At 46.1% G+C, this 18,080-nt stretch overlaps 1 protein-coding gene and 1 non-coding gene across 2 annotated transcripts; both read left to right on the top strand.

Moving 5' to 3' along the window:
- The first annotated feature begins 2,307 nt into the window (after window positions 1–2,307).
- TRNAV-AAC (transfer RNA valine (anticodon AAC)) lies at window positions 2,308–2,380 on the top strand. Its single transcript has one exon. It is a non-coding gene; the product is annotated as a tRNA-Val (tRNA).
- A 326-nt stretch (window positions 2,381–2,706) lies between these two features.
- MYNN (myoneurin) lies at window positions 2,707–17,864 on the top strand. Its single transcript, XM_048059432.2, has 8 exons — window positions 2,707–2,852; window positions 3,289–3,585; window positions 5,312–6,114; window positions 7,947–8,106; window positions 8,810–8,988; window positions 9,198–9,281; window positions 9,710–9,796; window positions 11,550–17,864. Exons 2-8 carry the CDS (start codon window positions 3,320–3,322, stop codon window positions 11,816–11,818), a joined length of 1,848 nt encoding a protein of 615 aa, XP_047915389.1. The 5' UTR covers window positions 2,707–2,852; window positions 3,289–3,319; the 3' UTR covers window positions 11,819–17,864.
- Window positions 17,865–18,080: the final 216 nt, after the last annotated feature.

The raw sequence follows: 18,080 nt of genomic DNA, 5'->3' as shown, positions 1-18,080 counted from the left end.
TGCCCGTTTCCTAGTCAGGGACGGAGAGAGGGGACCCCGCGGTGTCCCTCCGTCTGTCCCCCGTCCCCTCAGGGCCCTGCCCGACCCCTGCCCGCCCGGGGGTCGCCTCAGAGCCCCCAGTGGTGTTGGAGCGTGGCCGGCTGTGCACCCCACGGCGGAGGGGTTGCAGGAAAGCCGCCGCCGTTCCCTTTTTGTTCTGCTGGGGCGATCCCGGCAGCTGGGGGCTGGGGACCCCCCGGTCCTGTGCCCCCCGTGCCACAGCCCGGGCTGACAGAGGCGAGCTCTTCGCGGCGGCAGGGGCAGGCGAGGCCGGCCGACCGCGGCCTGAGGGTGGCGGGGCAGCGGGGGGCTCGGCGGGGGGCCCCCGGCAGCCGGGAACCCCAGACCGGACGAGCAGGAGTCGAGCCCTCGCTGACGTTTTTTGTTTGTTGGGTTTTTTTGTGTTGTTGTTGTTTCTTTATTTCCTTTATTTTTCCATTTCGGTGCCACCGCAGACCACCCGCCCCGCTCCCTCCCATCCTCCCTGCCCCTCCACACCCCCTCGCCGGTCCCGCCACCGCCGCCGCCCCCCTCACAGCCTCCCGCCTCCTCCCTCCCCCCGTTCCCTTCCCTGGCGGCTCCCCTCGCCCGCTGAAAGCCAGCGACCAAAACAGCGGGCGGGCGCAGGGAGCGCAGCGGCCGCCATTAGGGTTAGATCCGCTCGGGCCTCCCACCAGCCACGCGGCCCGCCCGCAGCCCCCCGCGTGCGGCTTTTATACGGCGGGCAGCCGCGCCCCCATTGGACGAGGCGGCACCCTCCTCCGCCGCCATTGGGCGAGAGGGGGCCAGGGGGCGGGGCGAGGAGAGCGGCGGGAGTTTGGAAGGCTAGGGTTAACCGCCCGCCGGCTGCACCACGTGCTCCGCGGCGCGCGCTGGGATGGGGTCTCACCCCCCCCCCCTCCCTCCCCGCCCCCGCCCCTCCCCTCCCCTCATGGGGTCCGGGCTTGGGGTTTGGGACCGGGACCTGGGGTCGGGGGTTAGGAACCGGGAGCTGGGGTCTCGGGGGCAGAGACCTGGTGGTTGGGGGGTTTGGGGTCTAGTGCTGGGGCTGGGGGTCGGGAGATGGGGTGTAGGGGCAGAGACCTGGGGGCTGGGGGCTGGGGTTTGGGGCTCGGGGCTCGGGGCCGGCACCTGCTGGCTGGGGTCCAAGGGTTCAGGAGGTGGAGTCAGGGGCTGGGAAACAGGGGGTGGGAGCTGGGGTCTAGGGGCGGACACCTGGGGGCTCGGGTTTGGGGTTTAGAATTTGGGGATCGGGGCTGGGGCTGGGCTCAGGGGCTGGAATCTGCGCCTAAAACCACCCCAGGAGGTAGATTTGGCACTGTAAGGAAAAGCGGTTTCAAATGACACTTTAGTGTGAAATATTAACCCAAGGTGTGGCGTTCTATTTACTTACGTATGCAGGTTTAAATATATTGAAAATGAATTGGATTATTTTGAAAATCGAGATCTCCAAGTTTCTCTGTCACGTGAGTGCTGTGATTTTTGGTGGTAGCGCTCTTTCTCAGTCAGCAACGAAGACTGTCGACGTGGTTCAAATAAAAGCCCAATAGGTGGCAGATCCAGCTCTTCTGCAGTGAGGTGGTGGCAGTCTGTCTCCCCGATTCGCTGCCTGAAGGAGAGAAGGAAAGGATGCTCTGTCAGCCTGCGTGCTCCAAGCGGTTACCTGCTTTTGCCTGAAACCATACCAGACTACACGGGGCCTTTTCTCACATGAAAAGCGTTATAAAGAAAGGCACCACAAACCCGCGGCACTGCCGTTAGGAATACAAACAGCTTATTTATTTCCGCAGCCCCCCAGCCATGCCACGGCCACCTGTGGCAGAAGGGGCAGCGGGCAGCAGCACGGAGGAGCTGTGCTGTGGGGCCTGCCCTCGGCTGAGGGGCTCGGGGGTGAGCGGGGAGCTCTGGGGGTGCAGAGGAAGGAAGGAAAGTGCTGGGCCTTGAGGGAACGGCCTCACGTTGAGCCAGGGGAGGTTCAGGTTGGAAATGAGGAGATATTTCCTCTCAGGAAGAGCAGCCAGGCGTTGGGATGGGTTGCCCAGGGAGGTGGTGGCGTCACCATCCCTGGGGACGTTCAAGACAAGGTTGGACGTTGTGCTTGGGGACATGGTTCAGTGGGTGACATTGCTGGTAGGGGGGTGGTTGGAACAAGTGATCTTGGAGCTCTTTCCAACCTAGATGATTTTGGGATTCTGTGGGGGTAGGTCCCCAGCCTGCAGTGAGGTAGGTGCCATGAGGGGATCGCTGGAGAGCCTCCGTACAAGCGGAGTTTCCGTAGTGTAGTGGTTATCACGTTCGCCTAACACGCGAAAGGTCCCCGGTTCGAAACCGGGCGGAAACACCGGCGGGTGGCTCGCATTTTCTTTTTTTTTTTTTTCTTTTCTTTCTTTGATGTGACGCTGGAAAGTAACGGAGGTCCGCCGGCGCTGCGGAACCGGTGCCCCGAATTACTTTGAACTGGAAGCACCAACGCGGCGGGACGTTAGAGCCTTCAGTTCCAGCGGGACTACATCCCCCAGCATGCACAGCTCCCTAACACCGTAGACCCCAGCGCTGCCACGCCGCGCTGCATCACGGGAGTTGTAGTCCGCGCCTCCCCGGCCGTCCCGGCGGTCGTTCCGCGGCCCGCCCCGCCCCGTTCCCCTCCGGGCGGTGCCCGCCGAGTCCCCGCTCCCCCCGCGGGTCCTCCCCGCCCCTCCCCGAGCCCCGGCGGTCCCGGGAGCACCGGAAGTGGCGTGCGGGAAGCGGCGGCGGCACAACATGGCGGCCTGAGGCGGAGGAGCCGCCGCTTCCTCCCGCTCGTCCCGCCGCAGGTGCGCGAGGCGCCGCCGCCCGCCTCAGGGCCGGGACCGAGGGGGGGGCGTCCGAGGGCGGCTGGGGCGGGCCCGGCCCGGCCCTGAGGGGCCCGGTGGGGACCGGGGAAGGACCGCGGAGGGTCCCGGCCCCGGGAGGCTGCGGCCCGGCCGCTCCCCGTGCCCCGAGGCGGCTCTGCCGCCGCCCCCCGTTGTCCCTCGGTGAGCCCCGGGTCCAGCCCCGGCGGCCGGGAGCTCCCCCGCTCCCTCCCCGCAGCCCTGAGGAGGGAACCGGGCCGCTGAGCCCCGTGAGGGAGGTCCCGGTGCCCAGCCGGCCACGGGGAGGGGGGGGGGGCGGGTTCAGCGCTGGGGTATTTGTCATTATTAACTTTGTTTTGAGGGAGGGGAAAAAAAGAAATAAAATCCGGCGTGTGACTGGGTTCCTTCGCTTTCCCAGGAGGGAACGGAGGCCGCAGGCCGCTGCCAGGATGCAGTACTCCCATCACTGCGAGCACCTGCTGGAGAGGCTGAACAAGCAGCGAGAAGCCGGCTTCCTTTGTGACTGCACCGTCGTCATCGGCGAGTTCCAGTTCAAGGCGCACAGAAATGTGCTGGCTTCCTTCAGCGAGTACTTCGGGGCCTTCTACAGGGACGCCTCTGACAACAACGTCGTTTTGGATCAGACTCAAGTGAAGGCTGATGGATTCCAAAAACTCCTGGAGTTTATTTACACGGGAAACTTAAACCTTGACAGGTAACACGTGCTATTCAAGTGGGAAAGAAAATAGGGAAACAAACTGTATTGAGGCAGTACTGGATTTTTTGTACTTTGTAACGCATTTGGGAGGAACGTAGTAGTGGATGTGATGCATGCAAACCGCTGAAGATCATCTGTTTGCATGCTCCAGGATAGCACTCGGCATGTGAGTTCCAAAGCACAAATACGTTGTCAGATGTTTTGCTGATAGTTTCGGGCTCTTGAGTCTTTCTGTCAGGATCAGGAAGGATTAAAAATCTTGTGTGGTTACTGGGAGAGGGAGGGATAACTCGATTCTTCCTGAAGTGGGATTGTAGGAGCCCTTTTTCCAGTCAACACACAGAAACTATAAGCATTTTCCCCCTTATGGGGGTGTTTTTGTGCATGTTGTGTTACTTTGTGTGCAGTGAGGGTTTTTTGTAGTGCTGCTCTCTCAGGGAAAAGAAGGAGGTGTGGCTCACTCAGCTGTGACTGCTCAGAAGCAGGTAGCCCAGAAGTGTAACTCCTGTTGCAATGTCTGGTGTCAAATGGGTCCGAAAAAACTTTGTTGCTGCTGATCTCTGCAAATTCAGACTTGAGAATTTTAGAAGCCTGGATGCAGGGTGTTGTTTCGGTGTTGTTTCTGTCTGTAACTTAGCTACAAGTTTTAACACTAATAGAGCAACTCCCGCAGCAGTGCCTTATAGTTAGTGCGTTAGGCTTTGCAACTTTCTGGGTTCGTTCTGAGCGGCTGGGATCTCTGAAAGAAGTGGGCTGTGAGTGAACGTGCTGTTCTTACCCAGGGAGAGCTGTTTGTGCAGACGCCTGGAGCTCTGCTGGCGGGTACCTGTCAGCCTGTGATGTATCCCTGCTGCAGCCCCCGTTGTCTTCTGTGACAGCGGGGGCACGTGTGAACCCCGGAGGATTTACCTAGAGCTCAGTGCTAGTGTCGTACAAGCTACCGAGCCTGTTGTACGCATGGACAGAGAATGATTTTGGCTAGCTGCCTGTTGTCTGATGATTTAGTTACGCTTGCTGTGAAATAGACAGGCAGAATGTTGTTGTTTAGCATTAATCTGTAGTTAAACTGCCAGAAATCCACAGATTGTTACTGGCACCTGTTGCCACCATTTTTGGATGATTTATTTTTTCTAAACCGTCAAGGCCTATGCTACAGGATCTGAAAAATAGTGGGTAGTAGCTTAAATGAGGACTGCTTTGGTGGTGGCATAGTCTGTGCGTGGCTCATACAGAGTAAAGACTGTGTGCAAGTCATCTTATAAAACAAGGTTAATAGCTGCTTCGCAGAATTGCTGGGGTGAATGCGCTGCTTGTGAACTACTTACAATTTTTGGCAGAAAGGGCAATAATTGTAGCATTTTATTCTCCAGTGTTTTATCCCTTTGTGTTATGATTTCTGAGCGCTTTGGACAGACAAACCAAAGCCCGGTCTCACCACCTTACGATCAGACTTAGAATTCTACAAGAGGCAAGTAAACGAAAATAAAATTTTCAGTTGTGTGGAGCTACAGGCTCCCCTAGGCACAGGCTGTCAGCTGGAGAATAACTGTCCTATCAGTGTCTTATGGGCACGAGATTAGGTCTTGCTGTGTATTGTCCTCTGAATTATTTCCTCTAACAGTGTAACTTCTCTGTAGTTCCGCTGTCTGTATTAATACAGTTGGTACGGAACAAATTACTGCTTCGTCCAGAGTATTGTCACCTAAATCTTGTTTCCTTGCAGCTGGAATGTCAAAGAAATTCACCAGGCTGCCGACTATCTCAAAGTAGAAGAAGTGGTGACTAAATGCAAGATAAAGATGGAAGACTTTGCTTTTATTGCTAATCCCTCTTCTACAGAGACATCTAGCATCACTGGAAACATTGAAATGAATCAGCAGACTTGCCTTCTGACTCTCCGAGATTACAACAATCGGGAGAAAGCAGACGCTCCTCCTGCAGAGTTGGTTCAACCACAGGCAAAGAAATCAGCTTTAGAAAAGAAATCCGCTCAAACCAAAAAGCGAAAGAAGAATTTCAGCTCCCCCAAAAGCGTACAGAGTAAATCAATACAGTACCAGAATGATGTGACTGAGAACGCATCGATTGAAATGTTTTTAGACGCAAATAAGCTGGCCACGCAGATAACAGAGCAGGCTGCCCAAGGCAGCGATAACTCCGAACTCCAGTTGGCAGCTGTGGTGGAAAGCGAAACGCTGGCAGCGCAAGATATTTTAGTTCAGACTATTGCAGCAAAACAAAAACGGGGGAAGTCTCAGCAGAACTGTGCGCTGAAGGAGCACTGCATGTCCAATATAGCCAACGAAAAGAACACTTACCAGCTGGAGAGTTCAGGAGAGGAACTTGACCAGAAGTACTCCAAAGCTAAACCGGTGTGCAACACGTGTGGAAAAGTCTTCTCGGAAGCCAGCAGCCTCCGCCGGCACATGAGGATACACAAAGGAGTGAAACCCTACGTGTGCCAGCTGTGTGGGAAGGCGTTCACGCAGTGCAACCAGCTGAAAACCCATGTAAGAACTCACACAGGTAAGCTGGTGGTTTGTCTTCGCGGGCTGTGGAGATCTGCGAGAGCAGCACGCGAGTGCGGGACTAGAAAGATCTTTGTGTTCTGAGTTGTTCCTCTGGAAATTTTGTCTGCTCTTGGTACTGTGGGGATAGCGTCTGTATCCTGGTAGCATGAACTGTTTCTATGTTTTTTCGGTACAAAATCATAGTTTCAGCGTTAAATAGCTGGAGGGGACTTTACTTGTCAGAGCACCTTGGTCTCTGGAAAGATTCCGAAGGGCTGGCTGCCCTTTAACTCTGCAGAGACGTTAAATGGAGGGCAGTGCCAGAAACCACCGCCAGTAGAGTGTGAAAGGCTCACGGTACTCCGTACCAGAATTTCTGTTGATTTTTTTTTTTTTTTTAACGTGAAGTCCTAATATAGGTTTGATAACAATGGTGGAAAAAGAAATACATTCTTGTTTCAAGTAGGTAGCTTCTTGCATGGGGGGAATCTTCAAAAAAAGATAGTGGAGGTGGCTCAATTACAGCATTTGTGATTTTACTTAGTAAAATGTATAGCTGAACTGTGTGACGTTCTCTTCATTCAATAACTTTACTAGAAGTTTGTGTTGTAGCAAGAGCTACTGGAGAAAGCATCAAAGAAAAACCATTTATGAACACTTTAAGACAACACATCCAACCTGGAAAGATTACGAACAGCAAGTTACTAGAGCCTGGGAAGACAATGGGGAGAAGCACAAGTCTTCTTTGTCTTTCCTTACTTCCTTCCCTAGACAAGGAAGACTTGATACTGGATTAGTTCCGTCTTCGATTCGATCCAGGGTAGCTGTTCTGCTCTCACCTTTGCTGCTCTGCTAAACTCAGTGAGCAGCAGAGGGACTCGGGTCGCACGGTTTTCTTCTTTTTGTGGCTGACATTCAGAATTCTGAAGTAACAGTGAAAAAGATTTTTTTTAAAATAGTTACTTTTGCTCTTTTTCCCTTTGGAAAACTGTGAGCAGAGGTCAGCAGTGGAGCTCTTTCCAGGAAGCTGCGAAGATGCAGAAGAGGAGTAGGATGCAAAGCCTCCAGTAGGAGGTTCTGAGGTACAGCTGCAGGAGAACACCATTCCCGTTCAGTGACCAAGGGAGAGGATTTCAAATACCATCAGCCACTGACTCACTAAAGATTCGTACGCAAGGTGAAGCTTGTGAGCAGAATTCAGGGACAGTTTGCTGCTCCTAGCCGGCAGGTTAGCTGCCGAGTGCTTTTATTTCTGACGTTTTTAAGTACACGTTGTGCTTAGGAATCGCCAAGTCCCTAGTTTGGCTGTGTGCTGTCCCCGCAATACGCAGAGGCGCTCTCACGCTGGCATCTGAGACCGTGGCATTGCGCAGTCCATTGATGAGACCGTACTGACCACGGAGAAACCACGGGCAGTCGGAGAGGTACCTGTAGCGTTCCGCAGCAGATGCTAGCGAGAAGTCAGCGAGCACCAGAGAGAGCACTGGACACCTCTTGTTGTTTGAGAGGCAGGAAAGAGGAGGTGATTTACTGGCTGTTCATCTCAAACACTCCGAATCTTGAATCATCTGGAAAAAGTAGTAATAGCTTTCTGAAAATAACGGGGGGGAAATGGCATTATTAAAAATATGAACTGTTCCCTTTTATTTTCAAATTGTAATACGTTAAAAGTGGCCTGCTGTGTGCTGTGCTGCTGGCACGTTCCACCTCAGCGGGCTGAACACCGGATGCCACGAGATGTTATTTGTAAGGCCTACTAGAACAGACACTTGAGCCTTGGCCAGGTAATGGATTGGAAAGCTTGCTTACGTAAATCCAGAGAGTACAAGGGGTTTGTTTTTTTACCAGGGGAGAAGCCATACAAATGTGAGCTGTGCGACAAAGGCTTTGCCCAGAAGTGCCAGTTAGTGTTCCACAGCCGGATGCACCACGGCGAAGAGAAGCCGTACAAGTGCGACGTGTGCAACCTGCAGTTCGCCACTTCGAGCAACCTGAAGATTCACGCCAGGTAGGGAGAAGTGAGATCCTGCAGATGTTTATCCACGTTTATTTAAACAGAATCATTTTCTGTGCTGTGAGCAAGACTTACGCGTTCCCACAATTGCTCATTTCTTACTCCTTTTGTCTTGGGTCCTGTCTCACACCGCAAGAACAGAATGCGTACATCTGTGCCCTCCCTCGTTAGGGAGGGAGCAGTTTATGAATGTTACAGCATACGAACTGGTATCCTTATGGCAGTGACGGTTATTTGTTTTAAACTCTTTGAAGTGCCTGGAGACAAAAGCAGTCCTCGACAGGAAGTGAAACAGAACCGGTCTCCCTGCGCACAGCAACCGGCACGGGGCTGTTGCGTTTTTTGGCAGGAGCTCAAATCATGTTCCCTTGTTCGGAACCGTCGTTTTATCTTTCAGTGCGCTGTAATGCAACACTTGCTGAGTTCTCACAGTGAATGTTACGTGCGCGGGGCCCATAGTTTGATTCAGCTGCCGTGAGATCACTGATGCACAAATTCCCCACGCCAACAGACAGTGACTTTTACTCATTGAGAAACTGCTAGCTCAGAATCAGCTCCCAGTTGATGAGTTTTGTAGCTCACAGAACGCTAACACAAGGAGCTTTGGAGAAGGCAGAGGGGAGTTGAGGAAAGTCACCTAACCGTGGGCGCTGCTTCCCTTCCTGCCAGCAGATCACCGCTGTCTGTTCTTTCGCAGGAAGCACAGCGGCGAGAAGCCCTACGTGTGCGACCGCTGTGGTCAGCGGTTCGCCCAGGCGAGCACGCTCACCTACCACGTGCGTCGCCACACAGGGGAGAAGCCCTACGTGTGTGACACCTGCGGAAAAGCCTTTGCTGTCTCGAGTTCTCTCATCACCCATTCCCGAAAACATACAGGTAAGGGGAGACGGAGGAAATCTCTGCCCTGGGATGACCTGGGAGTGTCCTCTGGTGTTTTCATCCAGCTTCTTTTTCATGTTTTTTCCCTTTGACTCCACTTTAGGGAGCCCTTTCTCCCATTGGACATCACCTCTGTTTTATTTTAACTTGTTCTTTATGTGTATTATGGTTTATGTATTGAAATAAACTCCTTGTGTCTCCTTTAGGAGAGAAGCCATATATCTGTGGCATTTGTGGAAAGAGTTTTATTTCCTCTGGAGAGCTCAATAAACATTTTCGGTCCCATACAGGTCAGTTTCCAGACAGGCTGCTTCCTGAACAATAAATAATATTGTACTTTTACCTTTTTGCCTTTAAAATATACCACATTGTGCTGTACTTGAAAGTAGCAGAGTTTCTTAATTTATGTATCTTTGTGAAAATAACGTAAAGAAAATATCTATGAATTTTTTTATTTGCTTTTTTCAGACTAATTTCGGTGTGTAACAGTGTAGGTGTTGATGTATGATCATGGTTCTACTTCAAACACAGAGGCTTTTTGCTTTGTTTTAATCTACTGTTCTGGAAACAATTTTATTCTAAATACAGACAGACAAAATACCTTACAGTTACAAACTGTGTTTTAAAATATAACTTTAAAATCCATTATCCTGCATCTATAACTGTCTTCTTTCAATATCAAGATTATTCTAACTGCCAAACCCATTTTTTTTTTCAGGTGAAAGACCATTTATCTGTGAAATGTGTGGAAATTCTTACACAGATATAAAAAATCTTAAGAAGCACAAAACGAAGGTTCACACAGGTGAGTTCCTTGTGCAAACTGTTTTGTCTTCCCCCATGTCAAATAACTTTTTTTTTTGCTCAAACTGGCCTGAATTTAGAAAACTTTTATTTCAGAAAATTTTCTAAATTTAGAAGATTTTTGCATGGTAGCTCTCCTTAGTGCTAAAAGCATCTGCTTTAGAGGTACCCAAACCTTTTAAAGCCCAAAGGATAGGCTTTAAAGGAGATTCAAGACAAATTTTCAAGCAGTTTGCATTGCCGTAGCAAGCACATCTTGACCAACAGAGAAGTGGATAGCTGCTGATGAGAATTTTTGTACGTGAATATTTACTTTCTTGTCCTAGTAAACTGTGAGAGATTTCCACACTAAGGCATGGTCTGTGAGTCATAGGTAACTTTTACTTTCTTCTGAATCTGTTTTTGGAATATGTCCCTATTAGGGTAATAATTCGAATGAAGAAGGCATACTGGTTACAAGAATTACTTTACTTCTAGAAGGATCCAATATTTTTAATGCAACAGCATAGTCAATGTTAATCCAGGTCTGAGCTGGATTAGCCATAACACGGTACCAGACAGCCGGCAAAATGTTCTCTGCTGCAAATACTGCCCTAAAAAGACTTTTCAAATACATTCAAATCCTGCTCTGCGTACCAGATTTTGATTAGGAAGAAATGTGACATATTACTTGGTTATGGTACAAAACTCAGGAGGTGTTCAGAGAACGGAACCGGTCTCTTTCAACACTGGCTCCACGTACCTCATTATCTGTCCATCCTTAAGTGTATTTGCCTTAATTCCCTTGTCTCTGTCGTATGGAAAGGGGAATAATCGGTGTCTGTGCACGTCTGGTCTGGCTAGGGAGAGGCTGAGAAAACAAGAGTCACACGCGGAGGCAGCTTTGAAGGTCAAAGTCTCCTGAAGCCCCGTTTAGGAAGGTGCTAATGCAGCCAGAAGGGGGTGGAAGCAAGTGTGCAGTGAGAGCAGCGGTGAGGGAGGAGAGAGAGGGCTGGGCAGCGTGTGGCTGTGGTTCTTAGGTTTTCGGGGTGGGGGAAACCTCAAGGAAACCTTCATAACTGTATTTTCTCCAAAGCTCCTTTGTTCACTATGTTAAGGGTTTGTTATCTTCTGTACCATGCGAAGTAGAGATCAAGTTAGAATTCATCATGTCTGTTTGTCACGTCACAGGAAGCAGAGGATGTGATTCTCAGTTTTCACACTGTGTTTACAGCTTGTTTTGGCTTCACAGCACATTGAAGGTACTGACAGCGCAACTGCCCGGGCAGTCTTTGATATGCCACGTGCTTGTTTGGGCAGTCAGTTGAAAGGGAAGCTGCAGAATTTGTGTAGGAGCTTTTGAACATTTCTTCAGATGGTTTCCAACAGAGATGGTGCCTGTAGTGAAAGTTAAGAGGGAAGGTATGAGACACACATGAGGATGGTTCATACAATGTCCTCAACAAGATAAGCTGTAGGGAATTTGAATGTCTTGGTAAGATCTAAATAATCATTCAAGCACTTTAATTTTTCAGGTAGGATTTGTTCGTTTTAATTCTTCCATGCAAAGACACTTGCACTGTCTTTCTTTCTTGTTGAGTTGTGCTATCTGTAGCAAGATTTCTAGTAGCAGTTGGTCCGTGTTTTCTGAGAACAAGTCTTGCTTGGTTCTTGCTAGCAGCAATTCTTGCATCATTTGCAAAATTTTCCCTTACATTAATTGCTGGGAAAATAAAATACATGTTTGGAAAAACTTTTTTTTTTTCTTTTCGCAGGATCCGAAACTCCCCCTGATTCTAATACACTCGAGAATTCTTTCAATGAGCAAGAATCCATTCAGAGTCAGAAAAGTCCTTTATCAGAGTCCATAGATGTGAAACCCTCTGAGATGTCTTTACCGCTTCCCCTTCCCATTGGGACTGAAGACCATCAGATGCTGCTTCCTGTGACGGGCAGTCAGTCTCCTTCCTCAGAGACATTGCTAAGATCCGCTGTGACTGGATATTCAGAACCTCAGTTTATTTTCTTGCAGCAGTTATACTGACAGCGCACAACAGAGCCACAAGGTAATCCAGCAGTGAACCTGCATACGTTTGGTAAAGATGAACATAATCAAGTAGTCACACTTTTTGAATTGGACTTGTTCTTTTTTTTTCTCTGTGTAAAAATCCTTGTAAGGCATTTCCATTGTACAGTGCTGTCTTTCCTTTTTTTTTTTTTTTCCTTTGGTTGAATTGTGCTAATCTACAATCAAATTTCTATTTGCAATTAACACTGATTTCCAGGAGACAATTCCTTTTCAGCAACACCTGCCTTAAGAATTCTCTGTTAAGTATGTTAATGCATTTTTTGGAGATCATTTTCTGTGTTCCTGCTGATCTGACGTGTGACAGTGTCATCTGAGCACTGGAGCAGGTTGCAGGAGAAGGCTGTGGAGGCTCCCTCCTGGGAGACCTTTAACAGCCGCCCGGACAAGGTCCTGGGCAACCTGCTCTGGGTGTCCTGGCTTGGGCGTGGGGGTAGGACCAGAGGGCCTCCAGAGGTCCCCTCTCGCCTCAAACTATTCTGTGATTTGAGAACATTTTAAGCCATATTTGATAGTTTAGGACTATCAATCCAGAGTTCTAAAGGGAAAAATCAGAATTTGACTGCTAACAAGCTTGTGCGTCTGCATTCGGAGGTGATACAGTGTACCACCAGTGACGGAAGGCAGGGCAGCGCTGTGGCGAGGTCCTGTCAAAGCATTACTGCTGCCGGCCAGAAGCAGCCTGTCTTCGGTTCAGTCTGACCAGAGGGAAAGCGAGCTTGGTGTTACGCCCCTGACAAGGCAAGTAAGGGAGGTTCTTCAGCATGGCAAGTCAGAGGGCTGCAATGGCATAGATACTGCTGCGTATTCTTTCCAACAAGTCACTCTTTTTTTTTTATTTAAATGAATCTAGCGTTGTTGTATCTTGTCTCAGATTTGTTTTTCACATCTCTGAAACATCCTGGGTTTGGCACAAACAGCAGCATTTGCTAAAAAGAAGTGCTGGAACGTGCATGTTGTAACGGAGACAAAGACGTTGACTTAATTGTGAGGCGTGAACCATAGCTTCATAATTATCATTTCTGTGACAGTAGTACTTGTTGTGCTACTGTACAAAAGAAGAAACAAACACTGCCCTTCACTGTGAAAATACTGAATGAATGCTACCTGAGGGGGCATTAAGAAGAATACAACAGAGCAGATTAATTTTCTTTCAGGCATGGGTTTATTAGAGTGTGACTGATTTGTTTTAATTGAAGTATTTATGTATTGCTTTACCTCTCACGTTGCTTGTCCAGTGTAACTGCACACAGTTGGTATCTAGCAAGACCCTTGTAAAGGTATGTTTTACTACTAGCAACTTAAATTTTAAAAAAAGCACCATCCATAGTGTCCTGGTAGGGTCGTTAGTTAAAGACTACTTGACAGTAGGCGTACTTTTATGCTCCGTTTTGCCAGTTTGTGCCATTAGCATAATGTAAGCATTATCTAAGTAATCATCAAATAGTGAGAAACAATCGTAATGCTGTACCAACAAGACGTTTAAAGATATTATTTGTTGGTTATTTACTTGGTGCTAGCATTTTATTCCCACTGATGCCTTGTGTCCAGACACTGATAAATCGAAGGGCATAGGAGATACCTCTTAACTAATTCTGTTCTACATGGAGTAATAAGTAATCTGCACCTTAATTAAAAAGCCTTGTGAAAAAATTCTTGGAGGACTTCATTTAAATATTCTGCAAATGGTCCCTTGACTCCTGAGCATGACTATCGTTTTCTTTTAATTTCCACATGTTTGTGCTTGTGAGGTAACAGACCTTTTACTTCTTTGTGTTGATCATCTTTGTAGGCTGCATGTTTAAAACCGCTTCTTGATCATATTTTAGGTTTTAATCATGACTAATTTGATAAAAAATCTACCACGGACAGTGTGGAGTTCCCCAGGAACATTCCTAATGCAGGCACCTCTCCCTGTCCCCCAAAGCTAATTACCGCTCTATCTTCCTCGCCTTTATTTTCTTTGCTTATTCATAGCACAACATTTATGGGCAGCTGCTGTCCTTCATACTGCTGACAAAGGACAATAGATGAAGTGCTCAGATTTTCTTGTTTGGCATTGCCTCTCCCCCTTTTTTTTTTTTTCAGGTTTCTGTTGTTGATGTAGTAGCTGAGGGATTCCTTAGCTAGCTGGCACTGACAAATGGCAAAGATCTTGACCCTGCGTTAACAAAAGTGAGCCGTGTAGCTTGTCCTAAGGCTTTACTTTCTCTTTCTGAAAATAGATCAGAAGTCTTGGGATAGACCTAGGCTTAATCATGAGTGCTGAAAAAAAGAACAAAGACGTACAACTGATACATTTAATGTTTAACCAACTTGGGAAGATAAACTAATGATACACTGCTGTTTTCTGAAGAAAAGCATGTGAAGATTAATATATCCAGGATAAAAGACAGCAAGAGAGAAATAGCGCTAGGAAAAAAAAAAAAACACACATTCCTACATAGAAAATGCATTCCATAATAATGTTTGTTTGGACTGTTTTTATATTTCTAAAATTATAGCTTAATACCGTATTCTTAGATTTTCAGACTTTTTTAAAGAACAGTACTTAGATTTATACAGGATTTGTTTAGATATTTAAAAAGAGTAACGCTTTCTTTATTAGTCATTTAGTTTTCTTTATAGACAAGAAGATAATCATTATTTTTTACAAGACAACAATTTTAACCTTTCTTAGTAGAACACACAGGCTTGTAGTTTTGTCTTGGAGCAATAATTTAGTGACCTGCACTCTTCAGTCCTCATCTGAGAGTCTCGATTCCTATCCTCATCTCTCGTGAAGATATCTCAGCTGCTGAGGTATGATCTCTATTAACTGTATTCATTTACTAGAATATAGATTTTAAATATATATAGATATTAAATATATATATTAAATTTGTAGGAATGTTCATGCTGAGTGCTGTAGGGCCTGAAGAAGCAGGTCTGCACTGTACCTTTTGCTGATAGATGCATGGAAATCAGCTGCACATTAAATCATAGGCTTAAGGATTCCACGTTCATTTTGGAGGCACAAGGTTTATAACAGTATTGGTAATTTCTTTAAGGGATTAATAGAAGAAAGCATGGAATTGTTTTTTAGGGAGAATTCTCATTCTTAAAACCTACTTGCAAAATGAAAGAGGATATATTAATAATTCCATTAACAGTAATTTAGAGAGAATGACATGATTTATCTCAGCAACACCATTGTTTCAGTACTGTTTCAGTCAGTTTTGCACTAAAGTCAGTGCAAGTTTTGCCTAAATAGATTATCTACATCAATAAGTTTCTGAATTGGCTGTTTCAAAATATTTGTTAGAATAACTCCTTGTATGGCACTTACTTCTGAATTTGTGTCTGTATGTGGGCACAAAGCATGACAACTTCCCTAAAATCATGTATTTCAAGAAAATTTTTGAGTATGGACAAGTCCCATGTCAAGGACTTCAGGGCTGTGATCTTGGAGAGGCTATCAATAAGCCTTGCAGAATTAAGATAAAGACTAATGACTGATTTTTGGTTAAATTATTTTTAAAGTATCTTTCATGTATATACCTTTCTTCCTCTGTTATTTGTATATAGCTCAACTCTCAATTTTATAATCACCTGGGAAGGGAAGGGAGTTGTACATACTCAGCCTGAAGTGTTTTATGTTAGACTTTAATAAACTTGTTTTGTATTTTTCCCTCACCTTGTGCGTGCTATTTATAACTGCAAGGGGAAACAAGAGGCGGAGGGAAGCAGTCTAACATAACCACCACTAAAGCACCCTGTCAGAAAGACGTAGGGTTGCCCTAGGCACAGCACACCAACACAGCAAGGATTAGTGCATTTTCTTGGCAGCAAAACCACCCAATTTTTCTGATAGAAAATATTTTGGATCTGTTCAAACCCAATTAAACAAGAACTTTATTCTAAATGCGATCTCATGTGGTCACTCTTACATTAGTACTTTTTTCTCCCCCACACTTGTTTTGAGGGATGGGGGATTATTATTTTTTTTCCTGAGTGCTTTGAAGGTGTACTTTATCTGCTCAAGTAGATATTCAGTGGAGTTATTTATCAGAATTTGTATCTTAATTTATTTTTACTCAATTGTTTAATTTTACAGGAGGTGGTATAGTGGCTAGAGTATGAAGTAGGACTTAATCGACCTGCCCTATACCACTAACCTGCTGGCTTAGTCATTTTCCTTCCTTTCAAAGTGAGACTAAAATGCTGCCTTTCTGAAAGGTGCTCTGAGTTCTGGCAGCTGCAAAAATTTGCTAACAGAACAGGATTATGCTTGTAGTACTAAAACAGCATGGCAAGAATTTCTAGCCTATGTGAATTCTCTCATTCAAAAGAGCGCAAGGTGATGTCTTCTAAGAATTTCAGGGTTGGGGTTTCAGAGAAAGGAAAGCAGTGTCTTTGGCATAGACCTCTTTAAACAATACCTATTTTTTTTTTTTGGTATAAGTAGTTATAGCTTGCAGGAATCTGTTTATACAAAAGTCAGTAAGAATGACACTGTAGCCCTTTCTTATGAGCTATTCTTATTGATCTCATCAATAATGCAGAGTGCTCCTGTTGTTAAATAAGGGTTCACATGGAGAAAAACATTTCAAAAAAACACGCTAGCATTTTTGAACATGATGCCATTATGCTGTTAATTTTTTGTGTACAACAGCATTGCTATCTTATCATATCTACTAAAAATAAAACACTGCTGTTGGTAGAGTTGAAATTGACTTGCTAGATTTGATTACCTGTTATCACAGCAGTTTAACAAGATTTAACAAATTTAAGACAACTTTCAGGCAACAAAGTTAGCTTGAACTTCATGTACGGGACAAGGGAAAGACAGATACAGGGAAAAGTGATACCTAAATCTGAATCTTGTAGTGGTCTTTCTGGCAAGAAATTCTCCAGTGTCAGCACTAAGAATAGTTGCTTTAGAGTATCACAGTGCAACCTGCAATGCTCCAAAGAAGCAACATGCAGAAAAACAATGTTTGCTAATGCAAGCCAGTATTACAGCTCATCTACTACTTTAAAAAGTTTCAATTCTGATAGTATGCAAGTCCCTCTCAAACAGTTACATTCTTTGTACCTTCAACCTCTGTTTTTGTTGTTCTCTTCTTCCTCTGCAACAACAGCTAAAACACAAGCAGCTGTCTAGGCTAGGCTTCTCACAGGGTGACCAGAGACCAAATTTGTGCTAACCGGGATGGTCACAGGTTAAGATGTCCATATGCAGGCCAGAAAGGTAAATAAATTTCCGTTCTCCTGCTCTGCACTCACTTTTTGGGTATTACATCTGCTAAGCTGTTCTGTGAAGAGAACGTGGGGGAACTCCTGGTCAGGAGGGTGAAGAAAATTTGCTCAGGTCCTAAACACTGGCTCTAGCAGGCAAGCAGGTTGAGGGAGCAGAGACAGAGGTAAGTCCACTGAGCAGGTACGTTTGTTCTACTACACAGAAGTTGATTGACAAGGAGATCTAAGTCCTCTGATGATACTAACCAATTTTTGGACCAACAAAGCCCAGCTAATTTATCTTCTAAATATTAAAACAAACAACAACACAGTAGCTACCACTACCACCTTGGTCATTTCAGATTGATAAAGTGTATCCATACACCTCTCTGTTTCTACACTACCACTGTGGTAATACACGTCACTGCTTTTTAAGTACACTGTTGAAATTACTTTCCTATCTTTTTCTTTTGACTTCCATTTTACAGGTCTTTTGCCTGTGTGCACACGCGTTTACAGATTATTTTGTTACATGTACTTCACACTAGTGTTGTGTTTTTTTTTTTTTTTAAATCAGGCACATTTAGATATGCAGAAGATTGCATTAGTGAAAACCTTTGAGCAAACCTCTGTCATACTTGGGTCATTTTGTTGTTTTAGACTTGACAAGATCTGTGCTCCTACAGGTATAAGCAGAATGGATGGAAAAGGAAACAATCTGAGTGATTCCCAAACTTTTAAGCAGCTTGTATCCAAAGCATTAAACAAATTTTAACTACCTTTATATGCATATGTTGTGTTATTTATATGTCAGAATTGTCACACAGTTATAATGATGGAAGTGTTTTTAGTTTAAGAGACAGGAAGAAGTAACACCAAGTTCAGTGGTGATTTTCATTTGTCATTTAAGAAAGAACTACATACAGCAAGTTAATCAAAATACCATTTATATATCTGAACTAGGTTTACTAGTTTTAGAGTTCATGCATTCTTGGGGCTA

This window comes from Anser cygnoides, chromosome 9, assembly GCF_040182565.1.
Source record: "Anser cygnoides isolate HZ-2024a breed goose chromosome 9, Taihu_goose_T2T_genome, whole genome shotgun sequence".
NCBI lineage: Eukaryota > Metazoa > Chordata > Aves > Anseriformes > Anatidae > Anser > Anser cygnoides.
The sequence above is the reverse complement of the archived record's forward strand: the minus strand, read 5'-3'. Positions and strand labels throughout refer to the sequence as shown.